We start from the raw sequence: 23,605 nt of genomic DNA, 5'->3' as shown, positions 1-23,605 counted from the left end.
ATGTGTTCATTAATAGCCTGTACCTCAGTATTGCCATAAGTTGAAAAAGCAGCTTATGCATACTCTGTATGCAAGTTGCACAAAAATCAAGGGGAGAAATTGCAAATAAGATGGGCCATGAAATAGATGGCTCAGAAAGAAAAATGTGTAGAGGAAATACACTGAGAACTTGAATGAAGTGGGGGAAGGCAGACCCTTTTCAACTAGTCATGAGAGCTTTTTTTATATTACCTACATATATATCTTACATATGATTGACATTCAAGATTAAATAGCTGGGGATTTAATATGAGCCATAGGCTAAGTATGTAAGAAATTTTTGTGAGTAGAATTTCCCTCTATTCTGTAGCCTGTAATGGCTTTGTACAATAATACCAGAATAGGGTTTACCAGAGGTCTGTGTTTACTGGATGCATATGAAATTCATTGCATTTTACACTACTTTTGAAATGTTTGCAGTATCATTACTTGACATAATTGATTCCCCTTTGTCTGTGTGCGAAAACAATTTGATGAAGATCTGAAAATAGGTAGAATTTAATGTTTTAAAATAACTTTCTTGTAGGGCCTAAATTTTATTTCTTGAAATGGAGGCTGGCCTTACAGAGCAGAATGATGTTAACAGATTGAAGGGTGAAGCTTTGGGTCGAAGCACCTTTGGGCCAGTAAAGAAATCTTTACTTTTATTTATATACAGTATCATTTATTAATTTTTTTCCACAAAATTCTGCAGAATTTGAATGTTTTCTTAAAAGTAATTGCATAGTTGTTTTGTTTTTTTTTTTTTGTGTTATTCCTTCCACACCCTCCCTTAGCCCCTAAAATGGAATTAATCACCTTGTCTAATTTCATAATTTTGGAAATTTTTGTTTGTTGTTGGTTTCACTTAGGGTTATGCTGACACAAAAGATACTTTAGGTAAATGCATCCTGTCTTTGAGTGAAACAACCTCTGACAAAGGAGAGGGCATTCTCCCAGGAACTCCCAGACTACAGGCTGCTCTGCGCCTTCTCTTCTCCAAAAAGCAACTGTAAGTAGTGCTCTGCAGCATTTCAGCACATCACCTCTTGTTGATGTTAAGGTGATATCAAGATCTTGATGTCAACAATGTCTTCTCCTAAATGTTATGCTGTGTCTTGATTTGAAGGGTTGATTAATCATATCTGAATTTGGTTCTTCTACCCCATATTAAATTTTAAAACTAATTGCTAACTATACAGCTCAAATTTTCCAGTATGAGGGCTTTATATATTTATTTTAAGTATTTTTTCATTTAGGGTTCGTTCTGTAGCAGCTAAACATTTAGCATTCCATCTTCTCAATGAGGAAGGGGCAAACCTGAAACGCCCATGTCTGGATGGTCATGTCCTTTCCAGCATTTCAAACTTATTTATTATAGAAAGAGCTATGGAGCTAAAATTGGATGATAAGATAAACTCAATAATCAAGGTTAGTAAACTCTGTCTAAATTTTGCTCTTCTACCTGCCCAGTCTCTGAATTTTCCACTTTCAGAATGTTGCAATATTTCGTACAAATTGCCTTGCTTCATGAAAAGAAATGTGTTGATGTATTCTTTCTGTGTACACTGAAACAGTAGTTCTTATGCTACCATTTGCAACACTAAGAAAAAAAGTAATTCCTTTGTTTCTTCTCTGCAGAAAAGATTTGATTGCAGAGAACACAGGCCTACTCTGTTCATAACAATTCCATTCAGTGCAGATAGTCTGATTTTTTTTTTTGTCATATATTTTTTCCTCACAAAAACGATTTTTGCTAAAACAGGCACAAATAATTTTTAATATGAAATATTTTAAAACAGATTTCAAACTTATGTCTGTGTTACTTAATATTGCTTCTGTTGCAAAGTGTAAAGCAAATCATGGTTGTATGACTCAAGGGAATAAATCTTTCTTTTTCTTTCCGTATTCTCATCTCACTTCCATTCTCCTTTCTTCCTTCTTCTCAATACTTTCAGATGAACAATATGATAAGCAAATATTGAGATACTTGACCCTATTGCCATTAAAAACTCAGTCCTCTTTACAGACTTAAAAGCATGTTCTAGCATTTCTATATAGTGTTTAGATTTCAGTAGTCCTACATAAATTAAGCATTATTTGATAGAAGTCTGCAGCTATGATGCACTAGAAACTGTTTGGTTTTCATATTCCACAGAGACTTGTTGCAAAAAATTATAACCTAATTAATTTCTTTTACATGTATATGAACTCTAATAAAATACATTCTAATAAGGAATTTAGGTCCTTTTATTTTCTACTTCCTATTAGGAAATTTGGCTGGTTACCTCCTTTCATGGTAACATACTGGATGCATATCCAATATTGTTTTACTTTTAGGCAGAAACTGTTGAAAAGCTGTATGATATTTTGACTTCTGATGCTGTTGACCTAGTTTTACGGAAGTCTGCAGCTGAGCAGCTGGTTGTCATTTTAGAAGGTAAAAATCTTCAGAAATTTGTATTTATTTATGTGCTGGTCATTTGTGAGCTTGAAGTATTTCTAGGTTGTCTGTATGCTTGTGCTATGTAGTTTTCATTTTATGAATTCTGGTGGAAAGGAGAAGTGATTGAATTACAATGCTTACAAAGTAAGCAATCTTAGAGCATTATTTCACTTGGTGCATAGCTGTAGAACTTCAAACCTTGATGTTTTTACTCTGTGTGCTCACACTCTGATTCAATAATGTTTTCTTCAAGGAATTTGAATTTTAATGAGAGAATATAAGTTCTTTGCCATGGGAAGTTGAAATCTTAGATAATATTAAAAATACTGTCAGAAAAATTACCACAAAAATGAGGGAGTCTATCCAGTTGTCTCATGAGATACATTTAATAGTGACTGCAAAAGTTTTCAAATGTTTCAAAATTGAAGCAAAGGTGAAATTTTGAAGGAAATAGGATGAAGGATAAAATTGTGAAGGAAAAAATGCCATTTTATCAGGACAAATTTCATTTGAAGGATCATTTTTTTGTTATTATAAAATAAACAAACCAACCCAATCAGTTCAAGTGACATAACTTTTTGTTGTTTATGTTGTTGAATATTCTTAAACCAGGTACTCCAAAGAGTGATATCAGTGGAAAATATTCTCATGGTGCTTAAGTAAATGCCATTTTTAATTCCATAGTTAACTGTAAAAGTCTCTTAAAGTATTAGAAGTGACATCCTTGTTTGACTAAAATTGAGTTGCACTGGGATTATTGACTGTAATTCTTCACTGTAAAATTCGTGTGAGAATTTATGTAATGTATTTAAGAATCTAGTGTTCAAAAGGCTACTATAGTCAGATAAAAATACTTTAAGGAGGCTTGCCTTGCTAGAGATCTGTACTTCTGTTGCTTGGCAATATTACAAACTTATTATAGACAGCAAGAGTTCGTAATCTTACAAAATGTTTAGTATTAATATTGTTTAATATTAAATTAGTGCAGAACCAGTCATTCTTACTGTCTTTTGCTTTTTCTACAGATACCAAAATGCATGACATTGTGAAAAAGTTGGGTGTGATAGAAAAGATATTGGCCTACCTTAATGAGTGTGTGCATGTGGATGGCAAGGTAAAAGTGTTGTTAGAGGTTCTTCTGCAAGCATTGCATGGCATGACAGTAGTAGAGTCTGCCTTTTTCTGCTCTTGCAATACTGGTCTTGTGCATTAATGCTGCACCGAATACAAGTGTTTAATAACAATTATAATTGCAATATGTATTTTGTTCTAGTTTGGATAATGCTAACATTGTTTTAATGAGAGAAGGTTGGTTTCCTTATCTATGAGAAGAGTTAGCCAGAGAGTTGTGTATGGTGAGGTTTTGGAATGTGCCAAACCTTTCTTAGCAGAGTACAAAAAATTTTAGTGACCATTAAAAAGCAAAATGTTATGGTTATGTTATGGTTATGTTATGTTATGGTTATGGTTATGTTATGTTATGTTTATGTTATGTTTATGTTTCTGTTATGTTTATGTTTATGTTATGTTATGTTATGTTATGTTATACATAATAATCTCTGTACTTAAATTCTGAGCAAATTATAATTAAAAATGAGATGTAATTGTATGACATGCTGTTGTAGTCATGCCAGATTGAATTTCAGGTATGAATAATTTTCTGACCAATAGAAGGTCACTTCACCTGGGAAGGTCTCTTGTTGTAGCTGATGGAGCTTTCTGTTTTTGTAATATATGGGTAATCTGATGCTTGATTTTTTTTGTGGAATTCATTCTTTGAAATTGTTTCATGCAAGCATATTTAGGGTGGAAGGTGCTCAGTGTAACTTCAGTGGATTAAGTTTTTTGGCTTTCTTGCATAGTCTTGTTATTCCATTCCAGCAGTCCAAACCTTTTTTTCAAGAAACCATGAGAATTTTTATGTAGTAATGACTTTCTTCCCAAAAATATTCTAGAGAAAAGAGCTGCTTGATACTTAGTGGAATTACCTTTTTTTTTTTTTTGTCAAACTAATGAAAATTACATTCTTCTTCAGAAATGACATTTCCCCTAGATTATCAGTATCTAAGATTATATTATCTCTGTAGCATTAAAGAATGTCTTGTCCAATTTATGATAGCTTGTACACAAGTACTTCAGTAAACTCTTCTGATACAGTTGAAGAAATTGAAATACTGGGTTTCTCAGGTTTTTGAATGTTGGGGTTTTTTTTCAAATGTTAGTTTCCTAATATCTTCTCGATAGAGAGAATGTAATGCAACTGTTGTTTTAGTTTAGGTAGTGAGTAGATATTGCTCAATAATACAGAAGGACAGGCATGAGAAATATATTGCCCTAGGCAGATTCTTCATAGTCGAGTAAGAGTCTAGAATGAACTTTAAAATAAAATTTTTAGTCCTTTATAAAGTTTAATTTAATCCAGGAAGAGCTCAGGCAACAACTCTCTAGGGCCTGTGACATTAGGACACTTTCCTGAGGGAATCTAGTCCAGATTCTTGATTCTCCCCTTGAATGATTTTTTTTTATTTCATCATAAAATCAATAGCAAAGAAAAACCAACAAAAAATTGTATATGTTCTTTAAAAAGAGAAAAGAAAATAAAAGAAGTAGTAGAAATAAAAATCAACATCTAAATTAGGCTTTACGTGAACTGTGCAAAATATTCTTTCCATATAAAATAAGTAGGACTTTTGTTCATGCAGTATGAAAATAAAATGTATTTGTTGATGCTGTTTATGAAATAAATTTTAAAGGCAGAAACTCGTAGGTAGAGTAATGATACTGTGAATGAAATACTATCTTCATTCTTAGGAGCTGTGACTTTGGTTTTATTTTTGGCTATTCACTGATACTTTTAGCAAACTGCTTTCCATTCTCTTGATCTGATAGACCAGAACCCAGTAAATTAATGGGATATAATAAACTATTTACTTTTTAGAAAAATGAATAAACTTAGTTATAAATACTTGCTGTTTTTTTAAATCCTTAAGCTTATACATATATCCTTCTTATAATTGTATAATTTGAAAGCAAATATAATTCTGTTGTGAAGCTAGAGACCAATAAAATTACCATCAATTAATAATGAAATCAACAAGTAAATAATTTTTTTATGAATATGCAGTTGTCATCTGACTGAAATGTGCTTGTCTAAGAAAGTTCTAGGATTTTCTTTTACAAATTATGGACTATATTACTTAATTGTGTGACAGTCTGGTTAAGTTCATCATGATAAATTATACTGATAGTTATCTTTATTTAATCTTTTTCTCTGTTTCTGCAGCTTATGGAATCCATAGTGGTACCATGCCTGACGCTCCTGCGTAAAATTGTGTCTGCTGACCCAGTTGTTCGCCTGTCCCTAGCACAGCAGCCTTCTTTGCTGCTTTTGCTATTCAGAGGTGAGGATTGTATTTCCACTGTAATACCCCTGTCAAAAGATGGTTAGATGTTTAACTAAATATCTTCTTAAGAACTCTGGATCACTTCATGATACCAGATTCTGATATTTAAAAGATAAATCACTGTGTGCTAGTCTTCCCATGTTGTGGCATGTGTTGAAGATGTTGGCAGGAAACTGTGGAAAGCAGTTGCTTTTAACTACTGTCCTTCTATGTATTATGAGGTATCAGTTTTTTCTTAACACATTTTTATATATCTTTATTTTATTCAGTTTCCCTGATACTCCAAAGTGATCGTGCTGTTTTAACTGAAACTACAGTATTACTTTGTCTTCTGTTGTTTGATGAAGTAGCAAGAGCAGAAACATGGTATGAGAATCCACTTATTTAATAGCATATTCTCTAGACAAATTTTAAGGTTTTAATAGAAATATTTTTTTATATATCTCCAGACAAGTTATGCCCCAAACTTTTATAAATCCAAAATTGCATATTTGTAGTCCAGATTGTTTTGGTAACTGGGTTACATATTCTGGAGGCCTACATGGCATGTTTTTGCATTATGAATACCTTACTGTTAATTTTAGTTTTTAAAGATCCTTGATTGGTCTGTAATTCATCTTTTCCATGAATAGAAACTACACAAATCAAATAGTTAGCTATAGACATGTTCTTTTAACTTAATTAGAATTCTTCTATTTACTTTGGCTTTTAAGTGTAGCAGTGGTCTTTAAAGCAACAGACCTCAGCTTATGATATTTTATTATTTGCATATGCATGAAAAAATATGCTTTTAGAATTCACACACATGAAATACACTGAAAGAACTTAAGTGTGTTTTTTGTCTAACAGAAAAAAGAAAGCAAGTATGCAGAGTTTTTAATGTACAGTATATCTGCCATAAGTATTCCATTTGTGTGTGATTTAAGAAATACCTTAATATAACATGATCACGAAGTCACATAGTTTATTAATACAAATTATTCGTCAATGGGTTAGTGAAGGTCTAGCTAAAGGGAGAAATACATCCATAGCTAAATAATAAGGAAAAAAACATGTGTAGCATTAGGAGAAAATCAAATCTTAAAATAGAGCATAATAACTATGATTTATCTCTTGCAGGGCTGATAGCATAGCCTGTAATAATACTGAGGTACCTGCCTTCAGTTTACCTGTTGCTGTTGTTAGAAGGTACGTGTGGGGTGCTGGCTGGTTGGTTGGTTAGTTCATTGGTTTTGATTATTTTACAGTTAACTATTGATTTCAATTTGCTGTCCTTCCTGAAGTATGGAAATGGCAGAATGAAGGGAAACCTTGATCAAAGCATTTTTATGATGATGAAATCAGCATTTTTGAGTAGGGATTTTTTTCTCCATGTCTTTGATCTCTGTGAAGGAGTTTTGAAAACTTCATTTGCAAACTTACAAGCTGGTTGTAATAGAGCATTTAATTTAAAAATGAGAAAAAAAAAAAGCCTCTCACCAACCACTTTCAAAAATTGTTATTGTTATTTGTGTATTTTTAGGTATCACCTCCCAGTCAAGATCACTGCTCATCATGTAGTTAGCCCTAATACTGTTGTGGTGCCATTGTCTTCTGAGTGCTTGGCTATGAAACCTGTGTCAGATATGCTTAAGACAGCTTGGAATCTGTCATGGTACCATGGGATTGAAAATCTACTACAGCTGATAAATTATGAGAAGGAAGCAGAAATGTGAGCTATTTTGTCTTTAATTTTAAGTCCCAATATATCTCAATTAAATTAGTGTTTCATGAAGTTTAAATAGGTTTTCAACTTCAAACAGCAGTTCAAGCTGTTACTTGTTTGAGAATGCTGTCATTTAAATGTAAAGGATCACATCCCAAGAGGATGAAGGTATGTTGCCACAGCTAATGTTTTACCTAAATTGCATTTATACATGAAGTCTAGTGCTTGATCTAACTTTTATTGATGGTCAGGCTAATTCCAAACAATTTAAAATGGGCTCAGTGCCTTTATTCTTAATTGTCATTGTGGTTTCTTAGGGAACTGACTCGTTTTTACTACTGTGTAGACCCCAGCTATAAAGTTGCATTACTTTTTCTTGGTTTTTTTGAAAGTTTAAATTTCAGAGAAATATTCTTAATGGTAATACTGAGACTTAGTATTTAGGTATTGTTTTTCCAAAGAACTCAAAACACCTCATGATTTACAAGTGGTGGTTGTTTTTGGTTTTGTTTTAGTTTTTTGTTTGCCTTGGTTTGGTTTTTTTTGAAGGGTTAGTGAAAAAGAATTGGCTAACAAAAATAATGTTTTAAGGCAATTTCTGTTTTATATTCTCAATTAAACAGGAAGGGGAAGAAGTCAACACTGTTTGAAAGAGTTTGTAAAGATACTGACTGTTAACAACTTTTCTCTATGCCTTTTCAGATTTTTAGACTCTCTAAAACTATCCTCAGAAGACATTCTTATAATGAAAACAACTCACACAAACTATGGGCTGCAGGATTGTCTTACTTTGATCATTCAGGCAGCATCCCACAGGGAAGTTAGAACTGCTCTCACTAGGCTTAGCTTCTATGTCCTGAATGACAGACTTGCATTAAAATGCAGTTCTGGGCCTTGTGGAACCACTCTGAAAAGCTTTGTTTGGCAGAAAGCAATGAACAGGTGAGCATATTGACTACAAGAATGCATTAAAGACTGTTATGCTAGAACGGCAACATTTCTGCTTTTCGTATTTTAAATTTAGGGAAGTGATTGTAAATGCATCTCTGATTCTGATATATATACATATATATATATCACATACACATATATACACACACACACACACACACACACATGTATCTATATATTACAAGTCTATGTATCTGTATCTGGGCTGACAGGAACCTTAGACAGTTCGACGAGGGGAAGTGCACAGTCCTGCACCTGTGGAGGAGCAAGCCCATGCCTCTGGGGTGAACCAAGCTGGAAAGCAACTTCGCAGAAAAGGACCTGCAGGTCCTGGTGGGACACCAACGTGAAAATGAACCAGCAGCTTTTACTTGCAGTAAAAAAGGCTAATATTATTCTGGGCTGCTTTAGTGTTGGCAGCAAGTTGAGGCAGGTGATCCTTCTGTTCTATTCAGTGCTGGTCTGGAGCTCTGGGTCCAGTTTTGGACTTGCCAGTATAAGAGAGAATCTTAATGGAGCACACAAACTGGAGAGAATCCAATGAAGCACCACAAAGATAACGAAAGACTGAAGTATCTTTCCTTTGAGTAAAGGATGGGAGAGCTGGGACTGATAAACGTGGAGGAAAGAAGACTTAGAGTGAGGATCTTATAAGTGTGTACAAGTACCCGGAGAGAAGGTGGGGTCAGGCTCCTTCCAGTGGTGTCCAGTGAGAAAAGCAATGGCCACAAACACAAGAGGATCCCTGTGAACATCAGGAAACACTTTTTTACTGTGAAGGTGACCAAACACAGACACAGGTTGCCCACAGGGGTTGTAGCAATTCCTGGATACAGTCCTGAGCAAGAAGCTACAAGTGTAACCTTCATAAGCAGGGTGGCATGAGCAGGTGACCCCTGCAAGTCCCTTCCAATCTCAATGATTGTGACCTTGCAATTTGCATGCATAAAACCATCAAATATTTAAAATTCAATATTTAAAATAAAGGCTATTTGAAATGCGTGGGAAAGCTTTGCTATTATTATCAAATACTAGTATTTAATAGATAAGTAACTTTTTATTTCCTGTATGTGACCCTGCTCGTATTTCTCTACAGTTTACTAAACAAAATTCCATGTTTATAGTATGCAAATATATTTTTAAAATATGTATAAATATTTTGCATAATAATATTAATAACAATGTTAACAGCATATTGTATGTATCATAGCTAATTCAATGCCATGTTTTCTATATGTGTAATTTACATATTTACTCCATATAATTTTATATTTGCAGGTGGCTCAAGTCCTATTAGCCTAAGATTTTAAATGCTGTTTTAAAGTGCTACTAGTATGAAAGCTTTTATTTGTATTGCAGGTTTTTACAGGTGCTTCCAGCTTCTGTGGAAGATGAAAAGCTTTTGGTAGATGTCCTAAGATTTTTAAACAAACTGCTGAGTGAGCGGAAATCAAATCTGGATTCAGACCATCTAAAGTGGATCTTGAAATCATTGCTTAAAAATGTAAGAATGGGGTTATTGTATATACTTAGATGATTTGATTGACCATATAACTACTTGCAAATACGTGTACATACCTACAGAGCTACATGAGGGTGTGCTTGTCTACAAATGGATAACCTATGTAACATGCAAGAGCATCCATTGCCTTATAAAGGGTGGCCTGTGTTAAATACCTTCTTGCACTAGCATTTTCCCATTTGCAAATACAGTCTAAGTATTTAGGGAAAAATGCTAGTAGAATTAATTTCAATTACTTTAGACTACAGGTACTTCAATTTATATTGCCACCTGGGAAGACTGTAATTTTTAATATGGCCCATTCAATAATATAAATATTAATATAAAATAAATCAATATATAACCTTAAAGTCATTTGATATTAAGTCTTTCAAGCAACTGAAATGCAACCTGAACTAATTTTGTTACTATTTGTTTTCTGTTGTTTTGTGATCTATTTTCTATTCCATGTTATTGCTGTTTTACTTAAAGTTTTTTTTCATGCTTCAAAATACACTATCTTCGTAATGCCAGGGTATTTTAAAGGCCTTAACACTAGATTCTTTTATGGCATTTAGTAGATCCAAGTTACTGGTAATTATAGGGATTTTTCACTGTGCTTTTTGCAGTTACTAGTTAGTTAAGTAATCACAGAGTTTCTGATTTATGACGTGTGTGATTTGTAAGTTTTCAACAAAAAAATGGCGTTAATGAAGTTATTAAAGTAGGATTTAAACAATACGTTATGTGACTGTATTTTTATTGTTTTAGCAACCAAAATCCCTTATGGGCCTCCTGGGGCGACCAGAATCCCAAGTGCAGGATGAAATGGATGAAACACAGGCTGCTGTCAGGCAACGACTGGATAAAGAGCTCATTCGCCTTTTTAACACCTTGTTAATTTGTTCCGTGTCAGTGACTGACAGGTACAGTGCAAATGGACCTGGCTCTCTCATTCTGATTGGGCATCATAACACCTATTGCTGCTGAATTTTGGTCACAATCTGGATTTCATTACATCATGACTCAATTGCTCTGAACCATGAAAATTGAATATACACTCTTGAAATTAAAATCAACATTAGATATTCCTTTTCACAGTAAAATTAGGAAATTAACCAGGAAACTTGAAAGAGAATGTGCTAGTGGTGACTTAGCAAATGGATAATTAAATTGATTGCAGGGAGAAGATGGGCTGTATCTCTTGCTGCTGCAGATTTGCATGAGCAGTTGGTAACTTCATTGATTTTGCAACATGTATTTATAGCAAAGTAAAACATTCAAATATTTGGAATCACAATAAATATCTATTTTCATTCAACTCCTTTTTGGGGTATTTGCAATAGGTACTTTTAGCATGAAGCTCCAACCTTTTTCTATCAATTGTGCAAACATAGAAATTAATTTACATTATTTTTTTCTTCAAATTTCTCATAAAACCTATCCCACACTAAATTTCTCTATCCAAATGTATTCTAAGAGCTACTAAAATTGCAGTTTAAAGTAATATTTTTTTATTTAGTGTCACGATATAACTATGAAAATATTTTCAAAATGTTACCTTTTTCATTATTCCAATTTGATTATTTTCTAAAAATTTTGAGAAAAGGGGCATTTTATAGAAATCTCTGCTAGTTATATATCTCACACTCCTGTATTTTTTATTTACTTAATTCTAGATTTATTGTGTTTTGCAGGAAATATTTTTGAACTTGTCTCTTGAACCAGAACAAACATAAGTGTAATAGGCCAAGCATTTAAGAGTTGGACTTGATAATCCTTGTTGGTCCCTTCCAACTTTGAATATTCTAGATCCTGTGTGATTCTGGTGCTACTTAGCTTTGCAGTTCTTACTGTGTCATCCATTGTCCTTAGTCTTATTCTTTATTTAGCATTCTCCTTAATAATGAGCTGTATCTCATTTGTCTTTTTTCAGTTAAGCAACTTTGTTGTTATCAGATGCAATATTACGTTTTCAGAACCTGGGTGAAGCTGGACATGTCACATTCAATTTCATGTTACTTTTTGCATAATGCAGTATTAAGTAATTGAGATGCTGAGCATCACAGGCTAACAGTAAGAAGAATGAGGCATTGGCCTTGTTCAAAATGATTCTTTGTAACAGCTTCATATTGATGGTTCATCTCTTTTTACAATTAAACCAGAGAAGGCTTGGAACTTGCTGGCTCATTCAGAACGGAGCTGGCTCTGAAACTGCTTCAGTGCTTAAGGCTAACAGATGCACCACATTTTTATGGACTTCCTTCACTGGAGAGAACATTACAAGGAATGGTTCATGTTACTGCACTTCCAGGCTGGAGTACCTATTCTGCTGCAGTTGAACCTGTCACAATTCGTAAAAAATACTTAACAGGTCTTCTTGAGGTAAGTAGCTTATGTTCTTACTTAGCTTTTGGTTTGAATGCTGGTAAAGAACTGTGTAACTAATGACACTGTGCTTTTTACAATGTACTTTTAGTGAATGTCATCACTAGCAAGAGGTGTGGGAAAGCTGCTAAGTAAATAGGAATGATATACAGACTAGATTGAGTGATATGTATCTGTAATTGTGAAGGTTGGTTGTACTGCATGTGCTTTCATCATTGGTTTAAGAGGTAATACAAAGTGACTGTAGTTTTAAGGAAGATAAAAAATATATGTGATGTTTTTAATAACTGAAACTCCAAGAGGAAAAATTCAAGATAACTTCCCCCAGGCAAAATCCACATATGAAAGGTGGTCTGGGAGAAGATTAGCTTGTTGGGTAGGTTGTTAACACAGAAAAAGCAGAAAAGAGATAATTCAAGATGCTGCAGTTACTGGAAAGACAAAATTGCATTCTTATTTTCAGTGTTCTTGTATGTTTGGTTGGTCTGTGGATGGGGTAGACAGCTAGCTTTTGCTCCAGAGATTATATCTTTTGAAAACTCCAATCTTCTTAAAACTTAGAAGGAAAAGCATAGTTCTGAATTTCTGTTTGTTTAACACACATTCAGTAATATATATTTAGAAGTTTTTCATTTCAAATGCCAATATATCTGGTGAAAAAAGATAGTGTTTTAGGGGTCAAGATTTTTTGAGTAGAAAGAAATAAACATTTTAGACCTGTTTGTTTAGATGAGTTCTGTTACTTGAAGTTTAGACTAAAAATGGCATCAGGGTTATAAATGTCATCATGCGAAAGAAAGATTATTACTGGAAAAATAATAATAAATATTATGGCATGAATTCAACTATTGATGCATAAACTCTTCTTCAGAAGAATTAGGCAGTTTTACTTGGCCTAAATATGAAAGTAAATGCAGGTTTCTTTTGGAGAGGATTGGAGAAAGTGGGTATAAAAAAACTTCTGCAGGCTGGGCTCTGAAAGAAAAAGCAACAGCAAAAATGCAGAGGTTTCAATCACCATGTTTTGTGGAGAAAAGTAAATTAAGAAGTGTATCATCTAAATTTTTTTTTTTTTTTCTTAGAGTATTTTGGGGCATGTTTTGTTGAAAGCAGCATGCCTTTTAAAACACATTGTTACATATTTGGTCATATTTTGTGTTATGATCCAGTGGCCTTTATTTCTGTTTATTAGTATTTGATATAGAAAGCTGATAAATTTATTCAAATCACAATAAAATATATGAGCAACCCTCTCTCTTGAACACTGAATTATGAAAAGAAATTTTATTTTTAATTCCAGGCATAGCAAAAGAAACCCTGGGTACAATAAATAGACTTTCAGATCCGTGAAAAGAAACTTTCAGGTTTCTTTTCAACTTAGGGCTTAATATTAAGCTTAACTGTACCCTTCATTTGAATAAAAAAATAAAAACCAGAGATGTTCAGAAGTTGAAATGTATGGCAAACCATCACATGGTCAAATGACTCAGAAATAAAGAAATTCTTACAATTCAGTTAGAAATCTCTCATCTTTTCATGAGTTTACATTAACATTTAGTGTGTAAGACAATTTGTACTCAGTGCTGTTTACAGTAAAGCTGTTATGAACTTGTACCCCACTCTTAGGTCATCTCATCGTTTTATGTTGAATGGGGGGGAAATGCCATGTCCTTCATGGGAAAAGGTGTAACAAAAAGCACAGTCCTTTGCTTGCTTCACTTATCTCATGAAATGATGGCTCAAGCCAAGGATACGGTGAGTCCATTACAGTCCATACAGTCCTTATCAGTGGGGAGGGCTGTACACAGATTTTAACTGCTGATTTCAGTGATAACTTTTCTGTTGTGGTTTAGGAATGGTTTTCTCCAACTGAGTAGTCCTGCTAAAACCACTGCTTACTCTTCCTTCCCCTCCAACTGGAAGCACAAAAGGCAAAAAAAACCCCACATTGATCTCATTTGGTCTAAAGTGTACAGGATAGATTATAGTATGCAAAAACCTGAAGAATCAGTTCTAGCCATAATGAAATTGTTTTATAAATATTTTTATGGATTTTGAAATGTCTTCTTTCTGAATAAGTGTAATTTCCCTTTTATAAATAAATGAAGAACCGTGATTTTCTATAGGATGAATAAATTTAAGAATTTATAACATTATTATTTCTTCAGCCTCTCAGACAACAGGCTTTCTAACTTATGTTTAAACACTTGTGTGCCTAGGGCTTTCAGAGTTGTGTGTATGTATATATATATATTTGAAAGAATTTGTATGTACATGGAAAAAGGATTGCCAGATAAAAGCTATCATTACATACTAGTAAAATTCATATTGTGCCTTGTGTTCATGTACATCTTTGAGAGCTAGATTTCTGGCAGTTTAGTAAAGAGAGCCTTTATCCTGATGCAGTTGAAGCAAATACAACAATTATTATTTTAGAGAATTAAAATCCAGTCTTACTAATATCTGTGATAGCCACAAAAAACCCCTTTCATTATGATCAAGCATGCATGTAACTAGAAACTGCAGTATACATGCTTCTCCAAATTCCAGGTGTCTCTTTTTTCAGTTCTCTACTCCTTTTTCAAGATATTAGGTACTAGAAGAGTTTATTAAAATTGAGAGGGGACAGAGTTTTAAGTACACTACAGGGAGACAGCAGCCTCCGAAGACTTAGATCATAAATATGTAGATGAAGGTGCGGACTTGATTTTTTTAGTGTCATGGTTATAGAGTAATACATATAGTAATATAATGATAAGTTTTATTTTCTTTTGTTTCTAGGTCATAAACTGTGGTTATGACAGTGTTACTGCTTAGACTGGACTTGTAATTTTTAGTCTCAAAGAAAGTTTGAAACCTGGCTGTTGTTTACAATTGTGATTTAGTGTCAAATCCTTATGGAAAGAGAAGTACAGAATTATCCTTCCTCTGCACAATTAGTGTTAAACAGAGCTATTTTAGTAATAGTTGATAGCTCACACTATTAGTACACTGGCATGGATTGAAAGTTCTATAAAATAATTTCTTAATTGTTTTCGGTTTGGTAATCAGGACTGGATATCTCTTTGGTCTTTGCCGTGTGATAACAGTGAAGAACAAGTTGCGTCTCATCTGGGTCTGGCGTGGCTGGTTCCTTTGTGGGTAGATCGAGATCCTGAGGTTCGTTGTGGTGATATTAACGTCATATCTTATTTTGGTCCTTAAGCATTTGAAAATTTTTGATTCATTAATATATTTAATAGTAGAACTGCTCTTTTGAATTATTTAAAATGTTACTGACTATATCCTAAATAGCAATAGGGAGCGTGTTTCCATATAAAAATGATCTAAGAAATCCTTCCTTGTATCTTCTGTCTTCTACACTTCCATTAGTCACTCACTATCATGATTCATAGGCAATTTTCCTTGTCATTGCTGTAACTTAGCTGCAAAGCAGAACTGAACTGAAAATTCAGAGTAAATGTATTTAATGTGAATCTGTTAAATTATGTATTTGCTAAATGGACCTATTTTCAAGTGGTGAAATATGAAGAATATTAAAGACTGTGTTGCTTATTTTCGAATACTTAAGAATAATTTTGTTGTTTCACTTAGTTGTGATTATGGGTAGAGAGCAAGAGAAATATAGGAAAAGAGGTTTTTACTTTTGAAATTATTCCCTTAAGCTCAAGGTTCAGTTGATACAACATTATAATAATAAAAAAATGCATTGTTAATTACTGTGAGAAATACCATTTTCTGTTGTGCTTATATGTACTAGGTCAGATTTACAGCACTTGGAATAGGATCAGCTCTTACATCTCTTGAAATAGGATGTGTTGCTTTAGCAGAAAGCTGCCAGAATATTTCAGGAGGCCTGTGGGGAACGGTGATAAACATCCTTCTGGATCAATCTGAATGTAGCATGGTACGCAGGGAGGTATGTTTCTTGTGTCCTTCTTCTCTTGTAAAATGTCAAGTTTTTTTTTATTATGGAGAACAAAAAATTTGTGTTTTTATAGCATATATCTCTTACCTGTTGGCTGCACAACACCTGCTGCTTTCTAAGTTAAACACTGCCTGATTAATATGTATTATGTTAAAATGTTTAGCTGCTTATTTAGGAATTGCATAAGGAACAGATACAGATTACTTATTTCAAAACAGAGATGGTATAAACAATACAAGTTAACTCCTAAAAACGATTAAGGCTTACTCAGCTAGATAAATATGTTGCTAAAGCATAATTAATTAGCCCAATTTTAACTGCTGCTTTGTAACATTTGTGACTGCTTTGGTACAAATTCATCACCTGATCTGCAGTTAAGTATCTGTTCTTTGCAGACATGAAATAATCTAATGTTTCTAGGCACAAAGGTTTACTGGTGAGAATGGAAAATCTCTGCTATGGTAGAACAACACATAGAATTATATATCAGTGAATTTAAGCTCTGTACACTTTATTTGCAATGTTTTACAGCTCTAGTTGTAAGGTTTTTCTTCTGTTCCAATCAATAAGAAATAAAAATTCTGACACTCAGTGACTTGTTTTTTATCCCAGCTCTACTGCTTAACTAATATTATTTTCAAGGTAATATTTGAAATTTTGTCTCAAAATGCCTTTAATAATGTGTCCTTCATTGTTTTATTTAATTCCAAATTATTGTCTCTTAAGATTAACATCATTGACAAAAGGTTGACAAAATACAAATAAAAGGAATTTCAATCCATGCACCATCATGTGAAGTGTGTGTAATATAAATTAGAAAAACAAGCGTGCCATGTATTTATAAAGGAAAATCTTTGAAACATGTCTCTGTCCTAATGTGTTCATCACATTGTCCCAGTTATTTTATAATAATTAAAAACTCCAAAACATAAGGACAATAAAGTGAGGGGTCTTAAAAAGTTATCTAGATTTTTCTGTTCAGGAATTTTTTTCCCTAGTACTTCCTGTACTTGTAATGCTTATTCTGTAGGATTGACTGTACTGGAACAGTGATGAAAGTATTTTATAAACAATTTTTTTTTTTTTTATTTGTTTCCTTGTGATTTCGATCCCATCATTTCCTTGTCTTTTTTTTATACCAGCCTGCTGTTGTTCCATGCTCTAATGCTCCTATAAGTGAAGCTTGAGGGCTTTGGAGTTATAATTCTAATATATAATTCTTCTAATTACTTTTTCCCAACATGAATATGAAAATTCTATGTATTTCAGCATATATCTAAAGCAGGGGAATAATACATAGACTGTACTATTCAGACTGATGTGGTTGTTTGAACTGTGAAGGCTGGATGGCAATATTGATGCTTTAATTTCTTTCAGGCTGCTTTTATTCTACAAAATCTACTTGTGATTCCAATCCCTACAGAAGACACGAAAGATTGTATTTGGCAAGTGAGTGACTATAACATTTGATGACAAAAGTCATAGTGTTGCAGAGAGATGTCATTTGATATGAAAAGTTCTGTCAGAATACCTGTAAAATATCAATTTAAAAAATTACATGTCTAAGGTTATGTTTTGGAAAGAGAAATAAATGAATAGACAAACTTCTCTCAAACTTCCGGCAAGCTCAATAAAACAACCAAATTTGGACTACATATATATTGCATTTCATGAATGTATTATCTTTGGGTTCCTAGGAAACTTGTGTACTTATATGGTATATCATTAATATTTTAGGATATAAATTGATAATTTTTTTTACCTACACCTGGAATGCAAGTAAAACACTATTTGAGGGGCATGAAGAAGAGGAAATTCTGCGAATGTGATGTTTATAAAATATTTAGAAAGAAAGATGAAGCAGTTTGTCACTTAGGTAAATTTAAATGCTTCTTGATGACCACCACTGGCTCAAAACAAGGTGGACTAGACCAGGTTGCTCAGGGCTGTTTCCAGTTTGATTTTAAATTTCTCCAAGAATGGAGACTTCACAGTCTCTCTGGGCAACTTGTTCTAGTGTTTGACTACCTTCACACAGAAAGTTTTTTTCTTAGGTCTAAACAGAATTTCCTGTATTTTAGTTTTTGCTCAGTGCTTTCTGTCACTTGAAAACAGTGAGAGGAGTCTGTCTCCGTTTGCCTTTTCTCATCAGATGAGAGAAGTCAAACATAAGATCCACTGGAGACTCTTCCAATTCTGTTCTTGAGTCAGTCATCTTATTTTACTCTCAGCAAGTCTGGTTCATTGTGCATCAGGATGTTTGGATCTTAGCTTGCAATTTTTTAAATTTTTGTGAACTTGACATCTGTTTTTAATGTCTATCTTGCTCCTTTCAGTGTGTGAGATTATACCTATATAGGAACAGTGTATATTAGTTTTTGAAGAAATTTTCTGATGCAACGATATCATTTTTAATCTGTTCCTTTCTGCAAAAGCTCTGCTGACAGGTATTCCAGCTTTTTTATTAGGATTATTAGGATAAGTTATCTGTGATTCAGCTGCACCCAAAATCAATTATGGTATTTTTTGCAGAGTTGAATTTTACAGAATATCTCATCTTTTTTTTACATGTAATCATAAAGGAAGCAATTATACAAGTCTGGAACTTGTTTCAATCTTACTACTTCTAATTTGTGAATATAAATAGCAACTGTTTAAATTCATAATAATAGGGGGTTACAAAAGGTCAGACATTGTCACTTGTCAATATAGACTCTATTAAAAGTTGCTTTTTAGTATTTTTTTTTTTTATTTCAATGACTATGGTGAAGTGACAAAAATTGAATCCAGTTGCACAATTCTGGATCAATTCCAGTGCTATTTAAAAGAAGCTTTGAGTCAATGTGATTCTTATTAAGAGCTGCAATTTAATGGAAATTGCTCATTGCTTAATAAGTGTTCATGCTGAAAGATATTATCAAACAACCCTTCATGGTTACTGGTAAATTAAAACTGTTCAAAATAAAAACAACAAAATGTAAGATACCACCAGCATCAAATTATATATTTCAGAGTAACTTTTTTCCCTTGCACTGAATAAGGTGATTTGTCTGTTTCCTTTAATGCCAGGAAGAAAAGGATGACTAAAAGGATGACTTGGTCAATAGTAGGAACACTGTGCCATAGCCCAATTAGAACATTACCATTTTATTCCTTAGGCAAAAGGGACTGGAAAAAGAAATATAAATAGAGTTTGTAGGCCAGTATCTTCATGAGAATGTCTCTAGTGTTACTGTCTAGTTGATCTTGTCACTTAAAAAATTTCCTACACCACTCTTTAGTCTTGAGTAAAGTCAGCTTGTGTAAAGTACTCTGAGTGCAGCAGCCTGTGTTGGATAATGATTGCTGAAGTCAGAGCACTCTGTCAATTGTAACTGAGGAGCAGCTCTTTCAAGGCCCCTGTTGTACAATAATGTATCTGGTATGGCTTTTGAAACCGGCAGAGACAATCCTGTGTAGTAAAATTTGGGCTAAATTTATCAATATTTCGTAAGTTTGCACTTGCCATAGTCAATACAGTCTAAGTCTATTCTGACAGTGTATGAGTAGAGTTTTATAATTCACCATAAGGAGTTTACTTGAAGTCCTGCATTCTGCCTCAAACTGTTCATTGTATCTTGTTCTCCGCTGGCTAGTGTAAAAGGCAAATAGTGAAAATAGTTTCTGTATTACAGAATCCAAAAAGAATGAGAGTAGCCATCTAAAATTTTAGTGATAACTTGTGTTGTAATGCAAAATAGTTTTACTGACTCTGCTGAATCTGGTTTTGGGTTTTAAATAAACCCATTGGGAAATAAACTTGTATTCAGTATAAATGAAGGGGTTTGGGGAGAGCCTCTTGGGGATAAATAGTGTTTTACTATTAAAATGAAAATTACTTATTTTCAGTTGATCCAGCTCTGCTCTCTCCTGACTGCCAAAGAAAGTTTCTAATTACTGAAACTTTTTATTTCCATAATTTTAACTTGTTTATTTTTTAACTACTGCAGAATACCTCTAAAACTGCCTTTCTGAATGTAATTGGTTTGAATTTTTCTGAGTTCTTCTGCCTTCTTTGCACTTCTAATTTTTATGGTCGGTCTAAACCAGATTATGTGTAGTTTAATAAAACTTCTTGGTTGTTTGTGTTAACATGGAAAACACTAAAGAAACATTTAACAAAGACAGTCAGTTTAAACTGTTTATTTGAAATATGACTAGAATCTATTATCTTAAGGTATAAATCCACTGCTCTAGGAAGTTTTCCCTGATGTCAGTATTTAATATGAAATAATTGAAAACCATACATCAAAGAGAATTTTTTTTGTTTATGTCCTGTTTTCTAAAGAAATCTTTTCTCATAGAAGATTGACATAGCTGAATGTAGTATAATGACAGTATACTTCAGAGCAGGATGACTTTTTCAGGATATTTAGTCCTATCTGAGTACAAGTGTGCTTTTTACCTAAGGAAAACTTTATCATTGCTTAATATCTGTAAGTAGCATTAAATGAGACATTAAAATTGTAGAGTATACTGATACATTTACTATCTTGAAGCCACTCATTTACAGCTTTTCATGAGTTTCTACCTAACTGTTAGCACACTTCTCAGGAGGTAAATAACTGTTTGATTTTGCTAAGACATGACAGCTTTTGTAAAATATTATGATTTAGCTCAACATTAAAATCTGCATTTCATTTCTGGAATTTATTAGCTACAGCCTGTAAACCCGTGTGCACACACATAGACAGCATTAGCCTTAGTTAAGGTGGGTTTTTCTGCCAATTTATTCTGTGTAAAACGTTTCTTCAAAGTAATGATGTCTGTGAATTTCATGTCTTCAGGGTCCTTGTGTACACGATGAAGAATCTGGCCTCTCTCAGACAGGAATACCTGCGCTTAAAGCCCTTTTGTATCACTGCCAGTTCTATGAGCATGTGAATCAGATGGTGAAACACTGTTACCTAGGTTGTTACATGTTTGATTTGAACTCCTACAAGGAAGACAAGCTCGACACAGAAAAAGGTGATGTAACTGGTAAACGATGTTGATGTTACATTCTGGTATTTGAAACCTACTTAAATAAATTGTAGTTTTGAGTAACTTATTTTCAGTAATTCTTAATAAAGGGAATGGAAAATATATAAACCCTGCACTTAAATATGTTGTGAAGTCAAAATATTGCTGTGAGGATTTAAGTAGATAAGTTACTAGTTTAGCATAGCTCAGAAAAAGTTCTGTTATTTACATCTTGATAAAGTTGAAAATGAAAGAGATGTAATTTGTTCTGCAGTAAATTTTCTTGCAAAATATTGGGGGTAAAATACTTTTAATGATTTCCACTTTATGACGTCCAGTCAACTTTCATGCAAGGAAAATTTGGGGAAAAAAAATACATGAACTCTTTTTAAGATTGCTATTTCTTGATGTGTTCAAGGCTACATGAGTAGGAATGTAATAAGCTGAATTAAGCTGCATTCTAAGACATTCTGATATAATTTAATACACAGACTGATAAAATATAATACTCGGATTTATTTATTTTTATTTTTTAAATTTTATTTATTTATTTTTAATCTGCATACCCTTGGAATATCTCAGATCTAACTTTTTTATTGACTAATCATTTATTCAACAATATTTCTATGCTCACTATGCCTTGTGGGAATACACTTCCTTGTCCAAATATATCTGATGATCATAAGTTTAGAGAAGCCCTCCCACTGAGTCACAAGGTGCAGGAAGGACCCCTTGCTCTCTAAATGCCTTCTCAGAGAGGAGCCTGGCTGCAGCTGGATTCAGTCCCAGACCCAGACCTTTTTGGTAGTTTAGGGAATTACCAAGATATGTTTGAGCCTTTGTCTAATTTTATCCTGTGGGATTAAGGATGACAAACCAGATATATTTATATAAAAATGAATGACTTACTATGATAAGGGACTAGACAAAAAGATGATAATCAGAATTATTTACTATACAGTATAGAAGCTAAAACTGCTGGTGTAGTATAGTGTACTATATTAAAGCAGCTATATTAAAGCTGTCAAAAAAGAAGCAATTAAGTAGAGATTGATGTTACCTATACCAATGACCTTGGGCAAATCTCTTTTGCTCAGACTGGAGTAGCCTTGAGGAGCATTCCCACTCCAGGAAGGAATTGCCACACACACACACCAAGAAATATTTTAGAAAAACCTGCTGTTTGAAACTGGGACTGGACTTCCAGAACTTAAAGTGGTTGGCTGTCAGTCATATGTCTCAGGCCAGCTGGGCCTTAGCATTTTTAGATAAGAAGTGGCAGATATAATAAAGTATCCTTCAGCTCACTATCAGGATGTTTAACTTTTGGGGTTTCTGAGCCAGACTGTTGCATCAAAAGCTGCACGACACCCCCTCTCAGTTCACCACTTACAGTTTTGCAATATAAAATATTGTTTGAGTTTTCTATTCATATTCTGCTGGATTCTGCATTTGTTAAACCTGCTCCAGAGGCATGAACAGAGGAGGAATGTTACTTCCCCAGCTAAGTTAGGATTTTATGACAGTCCCAAGGAAAAGAAGCATTCTTGGTTAACTTGTTGAGAGAAATGCCTCAGCAGTACACAAAATTCCAGCCATAAAAAATCATTAATTTCTTCAGTGTCTGCTTTTTTTTATCTATAAGTGTCATTTTTCAATCCAATGCATTTTACTGCTCCCATGGTCCTCTTTATTTGTGCCTTTTAGTAGTTCTGTTAGCTGATATAATATCGTATCTAAGAGTAACTCAAAATGTACAATGGTATCACTTTTCTGTGAGCAGCTGAGATACATTTTATCAGTCATTGCAAAGCAAAGCCAGAAAATACAGTATTTCAGGTATAAGAAACAATTTTTTTTGTTCCTTTAAAAAGGGGAGAACAGGACCTAATCCATGTTGGGTGTTTCCTTATGTAGTTTTCTCACATTTTTACGAATGTAAACCTCTGCAATGTTATGTTAAAAAATAAAATAGTTAGTTCAGTTTAGTAATTAATGAGGATACATATAGGAAATCTACTTTTGTGTGGTCTGCACTCACAAACTGTGTAGTCTAAGTTTATCCTTTGTTATTTTCTTTCTAATTATATGATAGCTTCAAAAATCAACATTACTGTTCATTACTGACAGATTTGCACTATAAAATTTTTGGCACATTTTATTCTGAAACAGATTTAAAAACTAATTCTGCCTTCGTTATATTTATGACCATGGGTCCTCTTGAAACTGCTTCTCTTAAAATGCAAATGTGAATTTTTTTGAA

The 23,605-nt window shown here is 33.4% G+C and overlaps 1 protein-coding gene across 1 annotated transcript in view; it reads left to right on the top strand.

Annotated features, from left to right (window-relative positions):
* Positions 1 to 23,605, top strand: part of RTTN (rotatin) — a 78,009-nt gene that overhangs the window by 23,885 nt on the left and 30,519 nt on the right. The window contains exons 17-33 of the mRNA XM_056485490.1: positions 891 to 1,030; positions 1,278 to 1,449; positions 2,359 to 2,458; positions 3,490 to 3,578; positions 5,748 to 5,865; positions 6,138 to 6,234; positions 6,988 to 7,056; positions 7,391 to 7,579; positions 8,276 to 8,515; positions 9,884 to 10,028; positions 10,797 to 10,951; positions 12,191 to 12,410; positions 14,040 to 14,168; positions 15,465 to 15,572; positions 16,174 to 16,332; positions 17,719 to 17,790; positions 21,168 to 21,348. Coding sequence (XP_056341465.1) covers positions 891 to 1,030; positions 1,278 to 1,449; positions 2,359 to 2,458; positions 3,490 to 3,578; positions 5,748 to 5,865; positions 6,138 to 6,234; positions 6,988 to 7,056; positions 7,391 to 7,579; positions 8,276 to 8,515; positions 9,884 to 10,028; positions 10,797 to 10,951; positions 12,191 to 12,410; positions 14,040 to 14,168; positions 15,465 to 15,572; positions 16,174 to 16,332; positions 17,719 to 17,790; positions 21,168 to 21,348 — 2,383 coding nt within the window. The remainder of the gene's footprint in view (positions 1 to 890; positions 1,031 to 1,277; positions 1,450 to 2,358; positions 2,459 to 3,489; positions 3,579 to 5,747; positions 5,866 to 6,137; positions 6,235 to 6,987; positions 7,057 to 7,390; positions 7,580 to 8,275; positions 8,516 to 9,883; positions 10,029 to 10,796; positions 10,952 to 12,190; positions 12,411 to 14,039; positions 14,169 to 15,464; positions 15,573 to 16,173; positions 16,333 to 17,718; positions 17,791 to 21,167; positions 21,349 to 23,605) is intronic.

This window comes from Oenanthe melanoleuca, chromosome 2, assembly GCF_029582105.1.
Source record: "Oenanthe melanoleuca isolate GR-GAL-2019-014 chromosome 2, OMel1.0, whole genome shotgun sequence".
NCBI lineage: Eukaryota > Metazoa > Chordata > Aves > Passeriformes > Muscicapidae > Oenanthe > Oenanthe melanoleuca.
This window is presented reverse-complemented; position numbering and strand designations above follow the sequence as displayed.